Here is a 20,163-nt window from a genome sequence, read left to right on the forward strand (position 1 = left end):
AACCGCTTACAGTAGCAACGCCCTGGCAACCACCCACAGTGCAAAATGCATAGATATTAGCTAAAACCTTACAGAACAACTTTGCAATATTATAGCAACACCTGGCAACCATCCTGAAAACCAGAGCAACCACGTAGCAACACACTAAACACCACTTAGAACCCCTTAGCAACCTCATATGATAACCATACAGAATACTATAGCAACTACATAGTAACACTACATCTGCTCAGAACATATTTGCAACTGCATTTTAATACCCTGACAAGTATCCAGTATACTCTAGCAACCACATTGCAATACACTGAAAACCACTCAGAACACCTTAGCAACCATATAGCAACAAATTCAAAACCACTCAAAATACCTTGGTAACTACATAGCCATGCCCTGACAACAACCCACAACAACCCACAACAACCTGTATTGTGGCAGTGAGATTTGCACGGGCAAGCATCACTTACATTTATTTGTTTTATTTTGTTCTAATTCCAGTAACCCCTAATTCTCACTAGAGTATAATGTTTTATCAAGAAAGCACATCTCAGCACAGTAAGGAATGGGTACTATTACTAAATACAGGTGTCAGTCCAACGATATCCCACGCCTCTCTCTTTCAAGTGTGGAAATGTTTGCCTTCCCTCTTAATCCTTTTTATTTCACCAATAAAAGATATTTAATTAAGGTGACTATGTGCTTAGTGTTTGTTTAATTACCTCTGAGAGGCATTTAAAAATGTCTGTGCTGCTGGCTTGGCATGCTTAGACTAAAGTGCTTGTCTTTGACTTCTAGCTTAAGAGTTGGACATTGTTTAGAATAAAAAAAAAAAAACATACATTGATGACAATTTTAGATTAAATGGCACTCTTCAGGGATCTTAAGGGTTTTGTTGTTCATCTTAGCTAAATACGTCGGTAAGTATAGCAAGATACATTAATATTCTAGTATAGCTATCTTATTGCAAGCTTTTTCTACAGTTCATAAGATCATTTAGTTCATGCTAACAATGCTCGGGGTTGATACAATGAGGTCTTTTGTAGAAGAGCTAATTGTTGGATTTGCCAAAATTTACCAGTAAACTGACATCAAATCTATGCAAGATACAAGTTTTGTTTGAGGCACTTAGTAACAAGTAAAGTAGATATCCGTGAGTAGAACTGTATATTCTTTAATGTTGAGTTATGTCTGTTAAAATATTCACTACTTTTAGTAATTGAACATGAATGATATTTCAAATCTTGTGGCTTGTTGAGCAGCTTAGCATCTGCATAGCAATGCCCTGGCAACCACCCACAACACTGTAGTAAATACATAGCAAATTGCTAAAAATCCACTTAGAACACATTTGCAACCACATAGCAACACCCTGGCAACCACCCACAACACTGTAGTCCATACATAGCAACATGCTAAAATGAACTCTGCACACATTAGCAACTGTATGCAATAGCAGCACCCTGGCAATTCCCAGAAAACCCTAGCAACCATCAAGAAACCCCAGCAACAACATAGCAAAAATGTTAAAAACACCCTAGCAACCACCTAACAATTCCCTAGCAACCTTTCAGAGCACCCTAGCAACTGCGTTGAGACATGTTAAAAACAAGCAGTAAACCTTTGCAACTGCATATCTACACCTTGGCAAATAACGATAACACCATAGTAAATACAGAGCAACCTGCAGAAATACACTCAGAACACCTTAGAAACCACCCAGCAATTCCTTAGTAACCATGCGAAACACTTTCGCAACCACCTAGCAATGCCTTAGCAACCTACCAAGGCCGATTGGGCCGAGGGGCCTTTTAACCCAAAGGGCCTGTGCTCTAAATGATTTATTTATTTATTTTTGAGAGATTTATTATAAATTCATGTAAATGTAAGCCTTATGTGAAATCCCATGTGATCGGCTGAATGCATGCTGGACTACAGCAGCATGAGCACAGACACTCAGAGGTGTGGTGCGTTTATTTGAAGGACTACAGAGAAATGCATCTGATTTACAAAACACTTCCAAACACAAAGATAAGGTGGAGTTTACTCTAGCTGTGAACAAAGCTAATGGTTTAAATTCATATAAGCGACAGAATTCATGTAACAGCATTGAAGTCCTGCTTGCATTTAATGTTTAATGCTAAAGTGAAAGTGCCTTAATACCCTAAATATGTTCGTGGCATCCCTTTGTAATAAGCTATTTGGTTAACCACGAGAGTTCACGAATGGTTATTGTGTAGTTGTCGGGAGTTGGGAATAAAGAACGTTTATTGCCATGGACGCGTCAAACACAATCTCACAGTGACCTATGAGCATAAATAGCACAACACATAGAACTTCAATAATAAAATCATATAAATCATATACAAATGTAATCTCTTTCATTGCCTGCAACATAGTAGACACATTCTTAATCAGTGGAAAATGTGTAATTCTGCCCGGGCAGGTTCACTTTCCATGAGGCAGCGGACGCTATGGTTTCTAAACCTTTTCGGGATGCTTTGATTTTTAAATTCAGCATTCAACTTGTGTAATTATTGTCTGCACACCAGGGGGGCGCTGAAACTTTGCCAGGTGAAAATAATCTGGAATCAGACTCCATCAGAATGTCGATTTGTGACACCTGAGCTGTAAAAGCTTGATGCAGTGCAACAAATGCTGAAACAGAACACAGGTGTCTCAAGATGCATTCATAAATATTGAAGTTCTTTTTAAACTTTAATTTTGGATCAGTTCATTATTAAAAATTACATATAACTGGCTGTGTAAGACATTGCTCCAAACTTTTCTTCTTTTATTTGAAAAATCCAACCATATCTGCCAAGCATCCTAGCACATAAAGGTGAATGTAGTCACATCATGGGGGGTCTCCATAGTGTACCAGCCCATAGGCCTCTCAGTTTTTAATCCGTCCTTGTACCAAGGTACCCTTTAGCTACCGCATAGCAAAACGTAAAAACAAAACAACAACAAAAAACTGAATATCTTAGCAACTGCATAGCAATGCCCTGGCAACACCCACAACATCTTAGTAAATACATAGCAATATGACAAAATCCACTAAGAACACCTCAGCAACCACCCAGCAATGCCTTAACAACCACCTGAGCACCATAGTCATGCATTTTTGTTGTATTTATAATACAGCTGTCTATAAATTATTTTTGTATATTTTCAGTGTACTTAGTAAAATGTGTACTAGATCAAATAACTTTGAATGCTAATGAAATCACATACTGTATTTTTTTACTTTCAAGTATCTTTTGTATTAAGTCCACAGACAGCCACAGCCTGGTTGCATTACGACTGTTCTCCGATCAGTTAATCAGCTAGCACATGCTGTGAACAACCTCAGTAAAGAGATGTGCATCTGTTTTTGCTCTCTGAGCAATTTCCCCCCACTTTATTCCACTAGCCGTCTGGATGACCCCTTAGAAATTATAATTATCATTTGACACAGTGTGTGTACTGTATGATTTTGCGTTTGCCTCCTTAAGCCACTAATTGCCACAAAAAGAGCAACATAACAGTCATATGGGTAGTAAAAATGCATTTGCACAGGTTCGAGAACAGCTGGCCAGCAATACAGGGCAGGATGGCCTGAAGCCCGTCTGGTGAATGCACAAACAAAGTCCAGGTTATTTTTCAGGCTGGCGGGTTTTGCAGCGGTCTGAGCTCAGAGCATTTGAGACAGCACCAAACTAATCAAGCTGTTTCATTAGCAAGTGTCTGCGATAAATGCCTGACCATGAGCACAGCTGTGTTCTCTTCTCCATCCAATTACTCTATCAATGGGCGATGTTTTGACACAAATTAATTGGGTCACAGTGTAAGTGTAAAAAAAAGCCACGGGGAAAGTCATTGTGTAATTATGAAATAGCAAAACAATTTGCTTGGCTGCTATTTAAATATACAAGATTTTTGATTAAAGATGCATGCTATATACGATTTACGAAAAGGTGAACATGTTTATTTACTGTAAATGACAGCGGTAACACTTTATAACTTTTTATAAGAAATGATTAAATCAATTGTATTTTTAAAATAATCAATTAATAATTTGAATAACTTAAAATGTACAAAATATTTGAATTAATTATTTTGAATATTAACATACATTATTACAATGCAGAACATACACACTTTACTGTAAGGTTTTATTTTTTTATTTAAAATTTTTAGAAAAGTGTAGTGTGATCTTTATATTATATATATTTTTTTTTAAATTGACATTTTTTATATTATATAGACAAATACTATAATGGCAATACGTTTTATTGAATGTACATTCCAATTTCAAGTTCAGTAATGTAATGAAAATTTGATTTTTCATATTATGTATGTCAGTGTTCACTACAGTGTGTGATGTAATGCATATGTAAATGTGCAAATATATACATTGGAACATGTACACTAAATATGTAGATTACTTCTGAAATATATATTCTGGTTCTAATTAACATTTACACAATTAAATCAATCATTTTATTATATAATACGATTTACACAAAGCTACAAATTTACCAAGAACTTGTGTTTTGCAGGAGTTTGCAGATGCGATATTCCACCTGGTGCGAGAGAAATACACAGAGCTGTCTGTCTGCTCCTCGCTGCTGCACGCGCGTCACAAAGGCCTGGCAGGCATCGTCATGACCAGAGGTAAGGCAACATTTCAATCGGCTTGTGAATTATTTAAACGGTTCAATATCGATAGAGAAAGCACCTCTGTGTATCTTGTGAGTGTGAAGCTTTGTATGAAATATTTAGAGCTTTATCACCTTTGAAAAGAAATAGACAAAACTGGACCTATATCGGAACTTAGGCAAACAGCAGTCCAAGAATGGACTAAGACGATTCACATGAATAAAAGCCCTTTAGTTTTCCAAAATGTATGTTTCTGTTCCATTGAAACCCCTTACAATATTAATCAAAGGGCTTTAAAGAAGTAGTCCTGTCATCAATTACTAAAGTCCACAATTATACCTTTAAGAAGCCTTATTTGTTGCCAGGGCCGGCCCATCCTACAGGCAAACCAGGGGGCCACCTAGGGCCCCGACGTGCCTAGAAGGGCCCAGTGAAATAGCGAACACATGCTAAATAAATGAACAAGTTATACGTTTAAGAAACATTGTTGACTTTAATTTTGAAATTCTCAGCAGTCCTATGGTTTCTATCATGCACACACTCTTGTCCAACTCCAAGCATGCAACACGCTTGGACTTGATCATTTAACATACAAAGTTGTGTTTATAGGCCCTATTTCAAATATGTCATTTTACATTCTACATATACTAGTCCATTTTTAACATGAACAGTTGTATAAGTTCAAATGTGTTAATACAATATGAACAAACAATAAACAATTGTATTTGTATAAATTGTCACAGCATCTAAAATGCACATATTTCCATATGCGTGCATGTACATTTTGACCTAACATCTTCATGGTGGGAAAAAAAGCTATTGGAACACGTTATTTGGCGTCTATTGAGTTATACAGACTAGTGTTTATTTTTCAGTGCTTTCTAAAGTAAGGACAATTTTCACACCAGTGGAACCCACAAAAATGATTTCACCAAGAGCCCCACAAACCCACGGGCGGGCCCTGATAGTTGCTAACGTTTTTGCTATAGCTTTAATGAATTATTATGTCCCACCATGATGAATTAAGTCAGCTCAGTTGCCGAGTAGTGGCAGGATGATGTGATGTTTAAATGCGTGTTTGAAGGAGACAGCTGCAGCTTCAGGAGTCATTGCGGGATCAGTATCAAGTTTCTCTTTTGAAGACCACAGCTCATCAATTTAAACTTCAGTGAGATCTGACCTAATCCCTGTCCTCTCTCGCTCTCTACCGCTCCGTCTGCCTCACAGTAATTGCAGAGCTTGTTTCTTAAGACTGTTATCTTCAAAGATCCAGACATCGGTGCCCAAGAATTTGTGGCAGCCGAGCAGACACGCAAAATTGACAGAAACACTGGGGGTCCTGTTCGCTGCTCTTTGAGCATCTATTGAATCTTTTAGACTGGCACAGGCACTGGTGGAATATTAATGCAGGTCCAACTTTGAAAGGCTGGACTTTCACAGGGGGAGTCATAACCTGAGCGAGAGTGCTCCTCACATGACACTTATTGGATTATTTCATCCAGTAACACAAAAGAAACAGACTCCATTTGAATCTGTTGGTGTGAATAATCTTATTTCAACCTAGTGTGTGCTGGGATATCGGGTTTTGAACATCAGATGCACAGCTGAAGGGGTGGTAGAGGGAGCCAAACAGTTGGACTTCCAATTTAAAGAATGCATGATTGTATATAAAGCAATTCCAAAGTGGAAAGACAGATTTCCGTGGTGGAAAATGCATATTCAATTCAACCAGGGATGTCTGGAAAGTTTTCTTCTGACGATGAATGTTTCAAGTAATTAAAAGTGACATTGCAGTGGTAATTGTATTCTTTGTATATTTTAGTAGGGATGGAATTTATTGTATTAATATCATTTATTTACATTGAAATGAACAGCATTAACCTTGTGCAACCCACGTCCTTCTGTGTGGATTGTGTATTTTGTCTTCACAATCGCTACGAATAATTTCATTTCATTTAAACCAAAGGATATAAATTCAGCACACTCTGGGCTAAAGGGATAAAACAACATAGTGCCGATCACAGCGGAGTTTGTCTTTGAGAAAATGCCAACAAAACTAAATCATTACGTTTTTACATTGAAACCTGATTGAGTCAAAAGATTAGAGATTCTTGTTTCATCTGACATGCCATTTTGAAAATGTTAGCGATTTATCATGAAATGGCTCTTTCTTTTTCCATAAGAAATCTATATTCACTGTCCATTATCACATTGAGAAAAAATTGCTTTCAGAGGCTTTATAAGGAGTGAGAATGAAAATGAGGTTAATTTCAAACTGTTCTGAGACCAGTGCTGACATACAACACACTGGAGGTTAAGCCATTCACTAAATAGGGAACAAGGGAGCATCCTATAGCTTTCCTATGCAGCCAAGTGCATTCACACCTAACATCCGACCAAAAGTTCAGTTTCATGTTGTAGATGATGTGTGGATCACTCAACATGTTTGGCAGACATAGGACAATGATAATCAGAACATAAATTCAGAATTTATAATGCTACATTTTAATTTAACATGGTTGTCAGTGATTGGACGATGCTAGTGGACGACTACAAATCCAAATTTGTGTTCTGCAGAAGAAAGAAAGGCATGCACATCTGGGATGGCATGAGGGTGAGTAAATGAGAGAATTTTCTTTTTTTTTTTAACTATCTTTTAAGAAAGTAAATAGGGTCCATTTTGATTTCATGTTGGCTTTTAAGCATTCTAAATAAATGTGTCATATTTGCGCAAACATAACCCCACTGCACTGCTCATGACTTCATCTGGTGGGGAAATGATTCGGGAACACAATTTGTTAATGGTGATGATGTGCACCATTGTGACCTCATTTAATATTCAAACATTTGATCATGCAAGAGTGACTTGTAAAGGATCAATTCATGAGCCTCTTGATGCCTAATGGCATGCAAATGACTTCTTAGACGATGACCTCAGCCATTTGGTTTACCCCTGAAGGAAAACAGTTTAATGCAATTACAGTGGTTTTCAGAAATAATCGCTTTCTGCATTTTTGTTGTTGTTGTTGTCAAAATACACTATATTTGTGCTTTCTAGCCAATCCAAGAAGGTCTATCCTAAACCAGCCGAAGTGGCGGATGCATAAAAGCCCATCAAATGATTCCTTATGATTTGATGGCCTCATAAACTAGCTGATGAACTGCATTCTTTCTGTTGTGTGAAATAAAACTCATTTAGGAAAATGTGGGGGTAATGATGCTTATTAAGCTCATATCAGCATATGGGCTTCCCCTGACAGAGTCTACTAGAGTGACCCATGCTCTGATTAATAGTGGCATTGTTTGGAACTGCATACTACCATACATACTATTATTACTGTATGCTATACTTAGTTCACAGTGTGCTGTCTACTTGAACCTTTTATGTATGAAATTATTTTCTTGCCACTTCGTATTTGAATCAAATAATATCCATATATTCTACTTTGTATGAGCATTTATTCATTCAAGCGTGGCTAAAGTATCCATATACTTTATGCATTCAGTGGCCCAATATAAAGTATAAAGTAGTACAACAATTATTAGAGTTTGACTTCTTTTGAACTTTTCTAAGGTTAAAAAGGAAACAATTCACTTTTCCTTTAGACGATAAACCCTTTATTGTTTGCTTTACAGGCTTCCACCTGAGTTGTTCCTACAGTGCGTGTTTTAATAGTTCACTTGCCTTAGATACTTTCCCTTTCTTCTTCTATGCATGGCAGTGTACTGCAGGGTACATAGAGCAGCAGTGATGTTCACACAGCAGTGTTTGTCTTTGTATCAACTCACTGGCACCACGTGCTCTCTTAGAGATCCTGATGATTATTGCTCTTCTAAAAGCAGGAGTGCCCACGGGCCGTACCTCCCTCACATACTGAGAGACGAGCCTTTACAACAATTTCATGCCAATACTGAGAGAAATTACTACACTTTCTCTTTCTTTCTCTCTACCATTGCCAGATTGATCTAAACTATCATTAAATGGAACAGCTAGGAGATAACAGGGTTACTGGGGCTTTTAAATTAGTTATTTTTTTCTTTCTTTTTTTTTGCTATTAAAGTGTCGTTGCCGTAGGGGATTGTTGAATAAAAATGCCTGAACATAGAAACCTGGGTATGCTGGATCCCTGCTGTGCACTGCACTGCTGCATACTGGGATAGCTCAAGTAGGGCAGGTTTTTCAACGTTTCAAACTACGTTTAACCTGACGTAGCATCCCAAAAACACTGTGCTTGTGACTAGATATGCTGAAAACTAGTGAGACACGATGCAACCAAAGTGAGATGCTCCAACAGCATCTGCCTGACACACGGGTGCATAGACCAACAATTAAAAAAAGGCAGAAGTTGGCCAATAATAGGGTTATGTTCAGTGATATAGAAATAAAGCAAACAATACTTTGACCTTTAAAGGGTAACTAAACACCTGCTCAGAGTCTGACTCCACCCACTAGAAATATTTGAAAATGCTGGAAAAGTGGGCAGACCCCGGCGGGGATAAAGGGAACGAACCGAGTGCGGGGCTGAGCGGGGGAGGTGGGAGGTACCGGAGACTCGTAGTGACGGATTAATTGACAGCTGCTGTCAGACTCTATGTTATTATTATTCCTCACACGGTCGCAAGACGACATGTACATGAATCTGGCGTGGTGAGCTGGAACCTGCTTACGTCAGCTGTCACCGCTTACGTCACGAAGTACCGCAACAGCCAATAGGAAAATTCAACTGCAGTAGCCACCGTTCAACCTGAAGAGGGCAGCACTCAGACGTTTTTCCACCACATATTGTAGAATTAAAACACTTTATACACAAATGTCAAAAAAATTACTTGAATCAATGACCAGTACTAATAAAGCCCCATGCTTACAGATCATTAACTAAAAAAAGTTGGTTTAGGGTTTAGTTACCCTTTAAAGCCACGTCTAAAAATGTATTGTATTGTCAAGATCAGTGCTGGCCCTGCCTATTAAGCAACATTGCTCTATTCTCTACAATGAAATGCTGTTGAGTTTCAAAAATCATAAAAAAGCACCATGAAAATATCATAAAAGTGTTCCATACAACTATATTCAAAGTCTTCTGAAGCCATATGATAGCTTTGTGTGAGAAGTAGACTGAAATTTAAGCTGTCTGCAAAAGCACTGAAATATCTTTTCAGACCAAAATATAACTCTAATATAGTCTCCTTATCGATCATGATTTCAAGCTCGATTACACCTCCTATAGCGCCATCTAGTGCTCTGCGCATGCATCAAGCACTAGGAATTTTGGACTCAAGATGGCGCCGAGTATGGCTGCTGCGTTGCGAGCTCCGTTACAACACTGCGGTTTATTGTTTGTTTTGTTTACAGTTCTTTGTTTTTTTGTCTTGGATGTTGTCTGCCTTATTGTTTACGACAGACAAACGCTTTTGGACATTAGTTCTACAATCACACATCGAAAACCGGACTTCAAATTCCTTAATGCCGACCCGCTGTTTACAAACACGCCCGGTGAGCCCTTGTCTGTGCTGCTCGGCGGCGGAAGCGCAGAAGGAAAAGAGGAAAAGCGAGCGGCGTTCTCATCAGAGTAAGGCGTCGTGCAAATCGACCCCGCTACCCAGTATACTACTGGCAAATGTTCAGTCTCTGGACAACAAACTCTGCGAGCTGAGGCGCGGATCTCTTTCCAACGAGAGCGAGGGACTGCTGCGTTATGTGCCTTACAGAAACCTGGCTGTCTACGGAGATTCCAGACTTCGGCCGTCGAAATCACGGGCTTTTCCGTGCACCGGCGGACAGAGCGAAAGACCTCTCTGGTAAAAGCAGAGGTGGTGGTGTATGTTTTATGATCAACAAATCATGGTGTGATCAGAGGAACGTACATTTCATCAAGTCTTTTTGCTCTCCTGATCTGGAATATCTCATGCTTCTGTGTCGACCATTCTGGCTGCCGAGGGAATTCACAGCGGTTATCATCACAGCTGTGTACATCCCCCATAAGCCGACACAGACCGGGCACTCAGGGAACTGTATGGGTGTATAAGTGAGCAGGAAACCGCGCACCCTGAGGCTGCGTTCATTGTTGCCGGGGACTTTAACAAAGCCAACTTCAAAGCAATCGCCCCAAAATACCACCAACACATAAAGTTCAACACCACGAGGGGACGGGTTTTGGATCATTGTTACTCTCCCTTCCGGAAGGCTACAAATCCCTCCCCGCCCCCATTTGGCAAATCGGACCATTCTTCCGTTCTGCTTCTGCCCGCTTACAGGCAGAAACTGAAACAGGAAGCACCCACCCTCAGAACGATCCAGTGCTGGTCGGACCAATCAGACTCTGCGCTACAAGACTGTTTTGATCCAGCGGACTGGGAGATGTTCGGTCCGCCTCTGATGGCGACATCGAGGTTTACGCTGACAGCGTAGCGTGTTTCATCAGGAAGTGCGTAGAGGGCGTTGTTCCGACCAAAACTATCACGGATATACCCCAACCAGAAACCATGGGTTACTGGCGATGTTCGAGCGGCACTCACTGCGCGGACCTCCGCTTTAATTCTCCTAACGCGGAGGGCGTAAACAAGCCAGTTATGCCCTCCGTAACACTATCAGTGCAGCTAAGCGCCAGTACAGGCACAAGCTTGAAGGCCAGTTCAGCACCACTGACTCTAGAAGTATGTGGCAGGGAATTAACACAATCACGGACTACAAAGCGGAATAAAGTCTCCGCCATGAACACGCTGCATCTCTCCCGGACGAACTTAATACATTTTATGCTCGTTTTGAGGACAGTAACACCGCCCTCGCGGAGAAAGCACTTCGCTGCTGGCGCTTACAGAGGTTGATTCACTCTCCGTCTCTGTTGTGGATGTAACCCGATCATTCCGGCGGGTGAACATCCGTAAAGCCGCGGGTCCAGGCGGCATTCGGGCGGCGTCATCAGAAGCGTCGCGCGAATCAACTGGCTGGTGTTTTTACGGACATTTTCAATCTGTCCCTCTCCCTGTCTGTAGTCCCCACATGCTTCAAAACATCAACCATTGTGCCTGTACCGAAGCAAGCTATAATCACATGCTTAAATGACTGGCGTCCTGTTGCTCTGACCCCCATCATCAGCAAATGCTTCGAGAGGTTAATCAGAGATCACATCTGCTCTGTTCTGCCCCCTCTTTGGACCCATTGCAGTTTGCCTACCGCAACAACCGCTCCACTGATGATGCCATTGCATCTACAATACACACTGCTCTCTCCCACCTGGAAAAAAGGAACACATATGTGAGAATGCTGTTTGTAGACTACAGCTCAGCATTCAACACCATAGTGCCCTCCAAGCTTGATGAGAAACTCCGGGCTCTGGGCTTAAACAGCTCGCTGTGCAGCTGGATCCTGGATTTCCTGTCAGGCAGGCGTCAGGTGGTTAGAATGGGCAGCAACACCTCCTCATCACTGACCCTCAACACTGGAGCCCGCAGAGCTGTGTTCTCAGCCCACTCCTGTATTCCCTGTACACACATGACTGTGTGGCAACACATAGCTCAATGCCATCATTAAGTTTGCTGGCGATCACGGCGGTGGTAGGTCTGATCACTGACAATGATGAAAGAGCCTACAGAGAGGAGGTGCACACTCTGACACGCTGGTGTCAGGAGCACAACCTCTCCCTCAGCGTCAGTAAAACCAAGGAGCTTGTTGTGGACTTCAGGAAGAAAGGCGGAGAACACAGCCCCATCACCATCAATGGAGCACCGGTGGAGAGAGTCAGCAGCTTCAAGTTCCTCGGTGTCCACATTACTGAGGAACTCACATGAGTCCGTCCACACTGAGGCCGTTGTGAAGAAGGCTCACCAGCGCCTCTTCTTCCTGAGGCGGCTGAGGAAGTTTGGAATGAACCACCACATCCTCACTGCGGTTCTACACCAGCACTGTAGAGAGCATCCTGACTGGCTGCATCACCGCCTGAGTGCGGCAATAGCACAGCGTACAACTGCAAAAGCCCTGCAAAGGGTGGTCGCGAACTGCCAGGAACATCATCGGAGGTGAGCTTCCCTCCCTCCAGGACATATACACCAGGCGGTGTGTGAAAAAAGCTCGGAGGATCATCAGAGACTCCAGTCACCCAAGTCATGGGCTGTTCTCACTGCTACCATCAGGCAGGCGGTATCGCAGCATCAGGACCCGCACCAGCCGACTACATGATAGCTTTTTCCCCAAGCAATCAGACTGTTGAACTCTTGATCTATCAGGATCAATAATTAGCACTGCACTTTATTAATCTATAATCTCACACTGGACTGTCAACATATTCTCCTCAATACAACTGCTATATATATATATATATACACATATATATTTCATATACTCCCACTTATTGTATTGTATTGTATATTCTGTTCTATATTCTGCATTGTATATAATTATTGTGTTGTGTAAGTATGTGTACATCTGATTTGTAAATTGTTTTGTGTAAGTATGTGTACATTTGACTTGTAAATTGTTTTGTGTAAGTATGTTGTTTATTGTAATTGGTATATGTCTCGTCACTGTCATGACTGCTATGTTGCTCGGAACTGCACACAAGAATTTCACCTACTGTTGCACTTGTGTACATGGTAGTGTGACAATAAAGTGATTTGATTTGATTTGATTTGAAATGTAATCGAGCTTGATATCATGATTGTACCTTGAGATGCAATGCCAAGATGTACAGTGAAAAAGGAGTTCTTTTTTGGTCTGTTCTCACACAAAACCAACTGGATCTCTTCTGAAGACATGGATTAAATCACTGAAGATTTATGGATTACCTTTATGCTGACCTTATCACCTTTTTGGACCTTCAGACTTCAGGCCGAGTACGTACAGAGCAGAAATATTGTTCTAAAATTCTTCATTCATGTTCTGCAAAAGTCAAACACATCTTGGATGGCATGAGGGTGAGTAAATGATGGAAGAATTAAAATTTTTGGGTGCACTGTCCCTTTAAAATATGAGGCATAAAGATGGACCGGCGATGCCAAACGTCAGTGTTTTTTTACGTATACCTCGTAACCAAATGCAACTTGGCAAGTTTGAATGTGCGCAATTGGGAATTAAGATTTGAGAGCTAAGGCACAGGGCCAGATTTACAGCAAATAACTTCCCCACAAAAAGTTGTTGGATGGCTTCAGAAGGCTTGGAATAAAGTGCAGCAAAATCTTTGAGCAAAATATCTCATGATGTGTTTGATGAAATAAAAAATTTATTATTTCCAAGAAAGAAAAAAGTCTTACAAAACTGGAACGACATGCAGTATAGTAAACATTTCACAGTAGCTTAGTATGTCACATAAGTATTATGTGACATACTAACATCTCAAATTTACAAGTATAAACAAAATGAGCTATATTGACAGCATCAAAATGAATTTACAGTCCCAGTCTCTCTCTTGTTTCATCTCTTTTTCCTTTTAACACGGCCTCTCCCCCTCTTTAATCTGCGTGCAGTGAAAGGTGGAAGAATGGATTTCAAAGGCTATGCCTTTAACCCCACCTCAATATTAGTTTTTATTATTGCCAGCTAGCCGTGCTGGTGGCGGCCGGGCCGTGGTGTGCAATTCCGTCTGGGCCCCGACTGATAAAAGCTCATATGTTGCCTCTAGCCTGCAAGTCTGCTGGAGCCAGTGAACACAACATTTTTGAAGTGATGGGGAGATTATTATTTTTATTTTTTCCAGCACACAGAGCTTTATGGTTAAGCATGCCAAGACATCCGGTCACACGCTTGAGATGTTCTCAGTTCAGAAATTTGTGCCGCAGCTGTGAGGAAGGTATAGTGGGCTATGGCAGGTGGAGATGCTTTTGTGCCAGGCTTGTGTGTTTTATCTTGCTGTGGCCGATAAAAATGTCAAAGAAAAGCTTTGTGTGCTGATGACCAGTAAGGCCACAGCAAGTTAGGAGTCACTCATCCTTGTGTTCAGAACATCAGCAAGAAATAGCCTTTACTTTACTGTGGCATACAGAAAATCTGTATTACATCTGTTTAGATTAAACCTTCATGTATGCTCCTTTTTAAAGGGTTCATCACTGCTGAATAAAAAAAAAGAAAACACAGTGGCAGTAATAAAGCCCTGTACTCAAGGGGGTGATAGAGACAACATAAAATGTCTGTGCCAATGAATTGGAATTGCATTATTATTCAGATAGCTAGCTATAAACATTTTGACATTTAAGCTAACATGCTCAGTAAGATCTTCAACTGTTGCTCCACTCTGATGGTAGTTTACACTCATGTTCAACTTGTGGCAATGGTGAATATGCAAAGTGTAATTGTGTTGCGAGTAGATGTCAGGCTGACCTGGTCTCATGGAATAATATTACTATAACTTCATTTTTGTAAAATAAGTTTCATTTGCCTCGTTCAACATATCCCAGCAGTTTTCTGGTGAAATAAGTGCTAGAGAGGGATCAGCAACAATGGGTCGCACAAATTGTGTCTAAAATGGCACTTTAATACTATCTTATGTCTTAAAGGAATATTCCGGGTTCAATACAAGTTAAACTCAATCAACAGAATTTGTGGCATAATGTTGATTACCACAAAAAATGATTTTGACTTGTTCCTTCTTTTCTTTAAAAACAAATTGAGGTTATAGTGAGATTTACAATGGAAGTGAATGGGGCCCATTTTATGGAGGGTTTAAAGGCAGAAATGTGAAGCTTATAATTATATAAAAGCACTTGCATTAATTCTTTTGCTAAAACTTGAGATGTAAGGTTGTTTAAATTGTAATTTTTACAGTTCTTTTAGGCTTTGTTGACATTACATCGTCATGGCAACACAGCTGTACATTTGACAATAACTTTACACAGAAAAGTTTAGTAAGAGATTTCACCATATTACAATCATGTTTGCATGCATACTGTTTATGTCTCGAGGATAAAATACAGTGAGAATTTAACATTCAAAAATTAGCCCCATTCACTTCTATTGTAAGCCTTACTGTATCCCAGATTTGTGCTTTTTTTTTTTTAAAGAATAGGTCAAAAAAAGTTTGTGGTAATCAATATTATGCAACTAATGCTGACGATTGAGCTTAACTTGTATTGAACCTGGAACATTCCTTTAAAAACACTTTTACTACAATTGCATGATTTGAAAGACACTATACACACATATATACATATATATATATATATATATATACACACACACATACACACATAAACAGTATACTGTAAAAGACATTTTAATGCTTGCATTACATTACCAACTACATTTACAATCTCATTCCAGTGTGACTTTTGTTGCACAATAGCTCAATTGATAGCGTTGGACTTTAAATGTTGTTTTTGTTTATTTAATACTAGAAAAGAAGATGAGGTTTTTAAGGTTAATGCTCTGTCATCTCACATTTGCTTTTTTTGTGACACTATTGGTTAGATTTTATTTTAAGGTTTAGGTTAGGGAGGTAGATTTTGTTCATTTCAAACTATTAACAATTAACCTTAAAAACTCATGTTTAAGGAAGAACATTTCACTTGCTTTTAGTGCCCCTTAGTGGACATTTCAGCGTGAAACTGCAGCGATACGTGTAATGCACCACTTAATTTTGTTTTGCAAATGTTTCGCCAAAAATCCCATCATTTTCATGAGATCAGGCTGTATCAGACACATTTTACAATGCAGTGACATGAAATCGAGCATGTGTAGCAATTAGTTTTTTGTTCAAATACTTGAATTAACAATGTTTTGTTCGTGTACCATCGACTCACTCAGTCTTCTCCTTTGTGATTGATGCACAAAACATAATCCCCAATTTATGAATTTGTAAAAATGACTGAAGATCATACAGTTCAAATGGCTTGAATTGCAAATGGAAATTGTGCTTTGGTGCACTGTATAATGGCTCACACTTTTGATGGTAACTCTATCGCCCCCTTGAATACTGAAATTTGTTACCGCCACAGTAATGCAAGAATATCGGACTGCACGCTGGCCAAGTGCTCACATTTGTGTATGCAAATTTGTGTCAAGTATGGCCTTAGACTTAAACAGGCTGTTTTTGACTACTGTCCCTTTAAGACTTCTCAGTGTAAATGACCTCTGTTACTTTGCATATGCTTCCTAATTGTGTTTCAGGTCTGGATCTGAGACAGGCTCAAGTGGTGGCGCTATCGACTGGCACTAAATGCATTAATGGAGAGTATATGAGTGACCAGGGTCTGGTGGTAAATGACTGTCACGCAGAAATCACGACCCGACGAGCCCTACTGCGGTTCCTGTACTCTCAGCTAGAGTTACACCTCAGGTAACTTACACAGTGTATGTTGGCTTCAAGGACTAAATTATGATAAATGCAAATATGCATAATAATATGCATTAAGGTTCCCTAGAATGCAACAAAGGAATGTTCTGGGTTAGTTACACTGAGACCTAACCTGGTACGATGTGTCAAGTGATGAGCAAAATAAAAGTTTATGTTGTCACATGTTTTTATTTCTATTTGTGGCGTCATGATGGGTGGTGCACTGCTCCACAATTGTATATTAATCACCATAAGTGCTGGATAACTAACTCACAGTGTAATCCACTACAAATTACTTCTCTGAAATTGTAATCTTATTACCGTTTACTTAATTGGAAAAGAAATCACATTACTAATTACTTTTGCTCAACGAATTCAAAATAATGTCTATATGTCTTCCTTGTTCTTTGTTGCATGTAAGTTATCCTCTCAGCACCATGTTTTTCTCTTACAATGACTTGTTATGGGGCCCTTCTGCTGTTACAGAAACACAAACAGACATGCATATGAACATTATTCATATTTTAAATATATTCTACATAAATAATATTATTTTAGAATATGTGCAACCCAAGGAACTTAAAGGTAATTAAATTAATTGAAAGTCAATGACTGTAATTTGATTACAATGAAATCTTTTACACTACTTTTTGAATTAGATTACAGTAACCGATTACTTTGTAATGGCATTACACCAACACTGATCATCCTGATTGGCTGTGGTTTTGTTGTTTTGCACACAATTTTCAATTTCAATATGGACAGAGAATTTACTTGTTGATGTAAACAGTGTTTTATTTATTAACAGCATCTGTGGCATGTTGTCGATTACCACAGACAGTAATTTCAACTAGTTCCTCAATTAGTACAAACAAACAAAAATCATGTTTAAAGTAATGCACCTGCAATGGAGGTCTGTGGGACCAGTGTTGCGGAGAGCTTTAAAAAAATGTCCTAAGTGCTTGTGTTGATTTTTGAACAGAAATGTGTTATTTCTGATTTAGTTCCTGTAGTTTGTAGTTCCTCCATGAAAACAGTCCCTTTCCAGTGTAGTTGCATGTATAATGCCAAGTTATTGCATTTACTGGCTTTGCAAAGTCATGACAAGAGTTGAAAGTTGAAAGATTGGGTTTGCACAGACAAATTTAGGCCACATCCACATTAATATATTTTCATTTGAAAACACATTCAATTCTATATGTTTACGCCTCCAATCTACACTAGAGTGCCGTTTTCATCCACCAAAAATGGAGCATTTCGAAAATACCGCATACTTTGGAAAACGTTCATTTTAGGAAGCTGGATAATGGATTAGTGTGGACGTGGCCTCATTAAGCGATTTTATCACAGTAGTCTCATGTAAGAACATAGTCTCATATATAGCATAGAAACATGTTGGCTAATATATAAAGTGTTGTAGATATACTTTGATATGTTTTTACAGTTCCCCATGTGCAATGTCTTTTGCCACATAGACTTCTATCGTAAGTGCAGGACTGCAATATATATATATATATATTAGTCTGTATATGCTTATTTACAAACTGCAGTAATGGGCAACACCGTCACAGATGCTGTTGATAGTGCTTAATGTGTATTACACATGGAACATTCCTTTAATGCTTTAAAAAGTCTCATGAAATCAAACAACACAGTTTTGGAGAGAAAATGTCTTAATTCATTTACTCATTAAGAATTTGCATTATCATTTAGTATTTGAGTCGGGTGTTGGGAGGTGTCGGTGTGCAACAGTAAAGGCTCTAAATGTCTTTTTTGATGTAGCAGATTGGTCCATAGAAAACCCTTCTGTAATGTCATATTTGCATACTTGCCTTCCCAGAGTGCATTATCTGCCTCTAAATGGGTCTGTTTTGCTTGGTGCAGAGTCATTATGTTCATGAAATAAAATCCCACATTGGCCTTCAGCAACTTCCTCAATGGACATATCTAGAGCAACACAACTCCACCCTTGACATCACAGGTCACAGCACTACTTTGGTGCCAATTAGAGACGAAGATGTTGTTGCATGTACTGTAATGCACCCCATATGCATTGAAATGTTTTTGTAAGATGTCACAGTGTGGCTGCAGCACTAATTATGATGATGTGTAAAAGTGGGGCGGCTCTGCAAGTAATGGTGGGACACTGTGGTGTCCTCACAACAACTTACGTGCTACAGATCATCTGGGTTGAAGAATTACAGCTCGCTGTTTCTCAGTCATTTATTATCACTTGTTCTGACAGAGTAATGATTTGAGAGTGTGTATGAGGGGAATGGGACAGTGACAGAATTAGCCTTGGTCGCGGCAAGGCCAATATTTGTCTCCTTTGTGTCTCAGGTCCATTATTAGCAGAGAATGTGAGTGGTAAACACTTTGGAGATGCGACCATTTCTCATGTCTGCCCTCTCGTGTCTTTCTTCTCGCCCGGGGTCTGTGATCGCTCTGAAGCAAGAGGAAAGAGGACTGGGAACAATCGATCTTCGTACGGCACAAAGACTCCTGTTTGAGACTGAAAGAGAACGTCCTCTTCCACATGTACATCAGCACATCGCCCTGCGGGGACGCCCGTGTGAACTCGCCCTATGAAATCACCTCTGATTGTAAGCGTCTTTGTCTGTTTGATCTGTCTGTCTGACTTTCTTCCTTATTTCCTTTTCTCTTTAGCTGGGGTTGTTTTCCGCTACAATATGTATGTTAAGCTACCACAGAGACTGAATATCAAGTCATATACAGATATATGCAACTCATTGTCGTCTTTTCGCCTATATTACTCTTTCACTCGTGTATATTCATGTTTTCATAGTGCACAGCAACAGACACTTGGTGAAAAAGTTTCACAGTCATCTACGAACGAAGATTGAATCAGAGGAGGGAACGCTGCCCGTGAAGTCCACAGGTCCCATCCAGACGTGGGATGGGGTTCTTCAGGGAGAACGGCTCATCACCATGTCTTGCACTGACAAGATTTCCAGGTGAGTCTTGCAACCGCTAAAAAGTCAGTCTTGAGCTCCGTACAAAGAATCAACAGCAATCATACAGGAGTTTCTTGACTCTTTCTCGAACCTTCTATTCTGAGGAGATATTATGTGAAAGATCGTGTTTAAGCTCATAATTTCTTGTAGTTGATCGCAATGAATCGCAAATTTGAAAAAATGCTGAAATTTGACACTATGTATACTTCTTTTCCTGTCAAAATGCATGTATTTCCATCTTAGGAATGAAAACAAAACAATATGCAACAATATAATGCTTATTAACATTTTCG

General features: G+C 39.6%; 1 protein-coding gene across 1 annotated transcript in view; it reads left to right on the forward strand.

Annotated features, from left to right (window-relative positions):
- The window catches only part of adarb2 (adenosine deaminase RNA specific B2 (inactive)), a 59,397-nt gene that overhangs the window by 25,677 nt on the left and 13,557 nt on the right, over window positions 1-20,163 (forward strand). The window contains exons 3-6 of the mRNA XM_052115087.1: window positions 4,539-4,653; window positions 16,730-16,898; window positions 19,347-19,498; window positions 19,702-19,870. Of these exons, the coding sequence (XP_051971047.1) occupies window positions 4,539-4,653; window positions 16,730-16,898; window positions 19,347-19,498; window positions 19,702-19,870 (605 nt within the window). The remainder of the gene's footprint in view (window positions 1-4,538; window positions 4,654-16,729; window positions 16,899-19,346; window positions 19,499-19,701; window positions 19,871-20,163) is intronic.

This window comes from Xyrauchen texanus, chromosome 42, assembly GCF_025860055.1.
Source record: "Xyrauchen texanus isolate HMW12.3.18 chromosome 42, RBS_HiC_50CHRs, whole genome shotgun sequence".
NCBI classification, from domain to species: domain Eukaryota; kingdom Metazoa; phylum Chordata; class Actinopteri; order Cypriniformes; family Catostomidae; genus Xyrauchen; species Xyrauchen texanus.